Raw genomic sequence first — 4,727 nt, 5'->3', positions numbered from 1 at the left:
ACTAGATTGGTTAGTGAGAATGAGAACATTCAACACAGAAGAAGATTTATTGTATTGGAACAGGAATTTGGCTCTCTTACCTTTTTTACTCCCTTACACTCTCACCCTTTTGCTCTCTTACCCTCTCATCCTCTCCACCCCTGCTCTGAGCTGTGGCTGGCAGCTCCCCGCAGGGCCCTGCACCCAGGCCCTTTGCAATAAACCCCAAATTCCTGACTTGGCTGCAGAGATCTCTCATCTCCGTCCATCCTGACCGTGCTACCCCCCGACACTCCTACAGGAGGAACGGTCCTGGGGTCCTGGCTCGGGTCCTGCACATCTTTGGACGAGTTGCTTAAGACCAGATTTTGTGCAGAGCACCTGGGAGGGTCTGCACAGCATCCTTACAGACAGACATTGTGTTTCAAAGGCAGTTTGAACTTATATTCAGAATTCCAGAATGGTTTGGGTTGGAAAGGACCTCACAGACCATCCCATCCCCCCCCTGCCATGGCAGGGACACCTCCCACTGTCCCAGGGTGCTCCAGGCCCCAATGTCCAGCCTGGCCTTGGGCACTGCCAGGGATCCAGGGGCAGCCCCAGCTGCTCTGGGCACCCTGTGCCAGGGGCAGGATTTCACAGGGATGCTGAAAGCTCATGAGCATTCAAGGCTTCTCTCCTTACAGGGCTTTGGTGCAGCTACAAGGTCACTGTGGCAGGTACAACCTTCACGAGCAGCGCCTGTGGGTCCATCCCCATTCCAAAATGCCCATATTGAGCCTGGTCCGTGTGTGAGGGCACAGGTGGAGGGGGCACTCAGGCAAGGGATGCTCAGCAGGGCGTGAGGAGCCCATCTGGTGCCCACGGAGCTGGCACCGGCCGTGCCCGCGCTGGCAGGGGCAGCGTGCAGGGGGCTGAGTGCTCGGGCACAGGGGGGGCACAGGGACACCCCAGGGCAGGGCTGGGCAGGAGCTCAGGGGATGGGCAGGGATTCAGGGGATGGGCAGGATGCTGAGATCTCAGCAGGGCTTCAGGATCTGAGCAGGCTGTTGGGGGCTGAGCAGGGTTTTAGGGTCTGACCTCAGTGTTGAGGTCTGAGCAGGGCATTGGAGTCTCAGCAGGGCATTGGAGTCTCAGCAGGGTTTTGGGATCTGAGCAGGGTTTTGGGGTCTGAGCAGGTTTTTGGTGTCTGAACAGGGTGTTGGGGTCTGAGCAGTGTTGGGGTGTAAGGTTTTGGGGTCTGAGCAGGGTTTTGGGGTCTGAGCAGCTCCTGGGTACAAGGGCTGGGAGCACAGGGGTGGAGGAGGCACCTCCATGCCTTGTAGCCTGGTGATTTGAACACTTTCAATGGGGTAAGGTCCTTTCATGGGAAGGGCTTTCCAACCCCACATCCTCCTCTACCTCACTTCAGGAGAGCTCCAGGGCTGCCCTCATCCCAAGGGAGCCAGTGCACAGCCAAGGGGTAGATCCTGGCATTCCAAGGGGTAAATGCTGGCATTCCAAGGGGTAAATCCTGGCATTCCAAGGGGTAAATCCTGACATTCCAAGGGGTAAATCCTGGCATTCCAAGGGGTAAATCCTGGCATTCCAACAGATGGAAAGGGCTGTGGGTGGTCAGAGCAGGGTCTGGGAGAGGAGACAATGCTGATCTGAGTGGTGGGGTCATTCAGGGACAGAGCAGAAGGGACCCCAGGAAGCTGGTGAGGTGTTTAGGAAGTGTGGGGGCTCTGGAGGGGCTCTGGGAGCACAGCCCTGAGCAGTGAGCAGTGGCTGAGCACAGCTGACACCTGGCACACATGAAAGCCAGGCTTGTTAGCCTGCACAGAGTGCTGATTGTAGCCTTGGCCACAAAACCTCCTCAGCCAAAGTCTGTCAGCATCCCCTGAGCTCCCCCAGGCTGATCTGTGGTGCTCAGCACCCCCAGCAGCCAAGGGCAGCCAAGGCAGATGCTCAGATGCTCCCTGCTCTCCTCTCCCTGCTGCTCCAGCCTCCCCAGGACTGAGCTTGGACTCTTTTCAGAGCAGATTCTGTGGTGCCAGGCAGCTGCTCTGTGATGACCCAAGTTCCCAGCACACTGTGGGGTTTTCTCACCCTCCATCACATGAATGAAGCTGCAGAATGCAGGGTTGTAACCTCAAAAAGCTTGAGAGGTGCATCCACTCACAAAAGGGCAGAGGACTTGGTCCTGCAAGGGTGGATGTGCACCTCTGGGGCTTTGGGACTGCAGTGTTTATGATTTTACACTAATTTTGGCAATGGATGGCATTATATCCTATGGCAGGGGGTTGGAAATAGATCATGTTTCTAACCCAGACCATTCTGTGATTCCACACTGGTGGGGTTTGGAGGAGATGAGAGGCTTGGCTGTGGCCTCTGAGGGCAGCACGAGTTAGGAAGGTGTTGCTGGATGCACCATGGAGTCCCCAAAGTGCCTTTGGTGGTTATTCTTGAATAGGGTGAGGGATGGACACTCTGCAAGGGTCCTGGCCCCTGAGGGCTGTTTATGGGAGGATGTAAAGCATGCACTGCTCCAGCCCACTGCTCCTGACTGAACTGGAGTAACTTGCTGTTTGTTTTCTTTTCCCACAGCTCCCAGAATGGAGAGGAAGCTGGAGCCTGGCCCAACAACCAGTTTGACACAGAGATGCTCCAAGCCATGATCCTGGCTTCAGCCAATGGTTGGTGTCCATCACTCCTGGGAAAAGCCTGACTCCTGCTCTGGGGGGCCCCTGGGGTCATGGTGATAGAGGAGATCCTGTGGGAATTGATTTAGCTGGGTTAGCCTGCAAAGGTTCTGCTGCAACAGATCCCAAAGCTGGTGGAAAAGCACTGCTGTCCCTGCAGAGAGGGGTCAGGAGGGATCCAGAGGGAAAATGAATTATGTCCCTGCAGAGAGAGGGGTCAGGAAGGATCCAGGTGGAAAATTATGGAGCTCTCTGCAGAGAGAGGGGTCAGGAAGGATCCAGGTGGAAAATTATGGAGCTCTCTGCAGAGAGAGGGGTCAGGAAGGATCCAGGTGGAAAATTATGGAGCTCTCTGCAGAGAGAGGGGTCAGGAAGGATCCAGGTGGAAAATTATGGAGCTCTCTGCAGAGAGAGGGGTCAGGAAGGATCCAGGTGGAAAATTATGGAGCTCTCTGCAGAGAGAGGGGTCAGGAAGGATCCAGGTGGAAAATTATGGATCTCTCTGCAGAGAGAGGGGTCAGGAGGGATCCAGAGGGAAAATAAATTATGTCCCTGCAGAGAGAGGGGTCAGGAAGGATCCAGGCAGAGGAGATACCTGATTCCTGTACACAGGGACGCTTCTTCCACCCAAACTCTTTGCTTTGTACTGAAACAACACCACCTGGCTGTGCTGGGCTTGTGTGACATGGAAGAACCAGTGTGGTGATGATGTTTTATAGACTGCTTGGTTCCAGAAAGTCACAGTAAATTAAACTTGCTGTGAGGTGAGGAGGAGGGAAGGCTGGAAGTTGTGTGTGGCTGGAGGCTGGACCAAGGGAACCAGGGAATGCCTGACCCAGTATTCCCAACAAACCTTGTGTGCAGAGGAGCTCCCTGAGCCCCTCTGCTGAGCCATGGGCTCACCAAGCTTTCCTCCCCTGGCTGCTGCTGCCTCCTTGCAGTTGTATTCACAGGAAGGTGGTTTGGGGTCGTTTGGGGTTGGTTTGTTCTGGTTTATGGCTGTGCAGAAGCCTTGGGCAGGGAGGGATGTTCCCACGCAGCCACAGTCTCCATGGCTTTGTGTAAAACCAGGACAATTACCATTCTGTGCAGCACTATGGATAAAGAGCCTGCTTTTCATAGAGCCTTTATTTATAAATACCTTCAAGTCTTTTCCCCCCCTTGATATAAAAATAGAAGCACGGCCATAAAACCCTGTGCAAAATGCTTAGGATGTTTCCTTTGAGCTGTTGGGAGGGAAGGAATCTGAGGGAGGAGGAATGGCTTTGGTGTTGCTTTCTTGGAAAGCTGCTGCAGCTGAGCTTTGCTGCTCTGCAGACACCAGGAGACAGCTGCCGGGCTGGGGAGGGGGACCAGGGCTGGGGCAAGGGACTTGTTTACACTCCAGAGAAAGAAACAATGTGAAAATGTGTCTTTGCTCTGAAAAACGACCGCGGAAAAACAGCCCTTGGGGTTGCATGTGGTTATCATCACCCAGTGTCTCCAGATCCGGTTTCCTTGCTGGTAAATCAAGCTGTTCTTCTGGCTGCTGCTCCAGCAATCCCCAGGATCAGAGCTAAGCGGGTCCCTTCCAGGTTAAGCACCGACTTTGGTGGAGTCCCGGGCCCTATTGCAGCAAATCTCCCCAATCCACAGCCCCAGCCTCTCCCAGGGCTCGGGTGTGCCCAGGGGGGTGACGGAAATCAAATCCCTCCTGCAGATAATGGCTGTGCCTCATCCGTCCATCCTGCTCGGGCCCTTTGTGTGCTGGATGTGTGCATGGGGACCCAGCAGCAGTTTTTTCCCCCAGCACAGCGTTTTCGTATCACCCTTGCTCCCTGTCCCCCCTTCTGCTGTCGCTTTAAGCCAATAGTGTTGATTGGAGCAGGCTTTGATTAGGGGCAGCGCTAATTGCCCATTAAGCTTTGTGTTACCCATCCCTGGGTGTGATTCCCTGGCTATTTAAATAATCCTTACGTTGCACTGTCACCCACTGAGCTCAGTTTGAGCTCCGGGGTGACACGTGGGTCACAGCGATGCCTCGGATGCATCCTCACCCTGGCCCAGGGGTTTTCCTTGGCTTCA

General features: G+C 54.7%; 1 protein-coding gene across 1 annotated transcript in view; it reads left to right on the top strand.

Annotated features, from left to right (window-relative positions):
* The window catches only part of LOC106632115 (protocadherin gamma-C5-like), a 32,212-nt gene that overhangs the window by 22,284 nt on the left and 5,201 nt on the right, over positions 1–4,727 (top strand). Inside the window, exon 4 of the mRNA XM_031065500.1 lies at positions 2,569–2,657. Within this exon, the coding sequence (XP_030921360.1) occupies positions 2,569–2,657 (89 nt within the window). The remainder of the gene's footprint in view (positions 1–2,568; positions 2,658–4,727) is intronic.

This window comes from Geospiza fortis, unplaced genomic scaffold (assembly GCF_000277835.1).
Source record: "Geospiza fortis unplaced genomic scaffold, GeoFor_1.0 scaffold1636, whole genome shotgun sequence".
In the NCBI taxonomy this organism is placed as follows: Eukaryota; Metazoa; Chordata; class Aves; order Passeriformes; family Thraupidae; genus Geospiza; species Geospiza fortis.
This window is presented reverse-complemented; position numbering and strand designations above follow the sequence as displayed.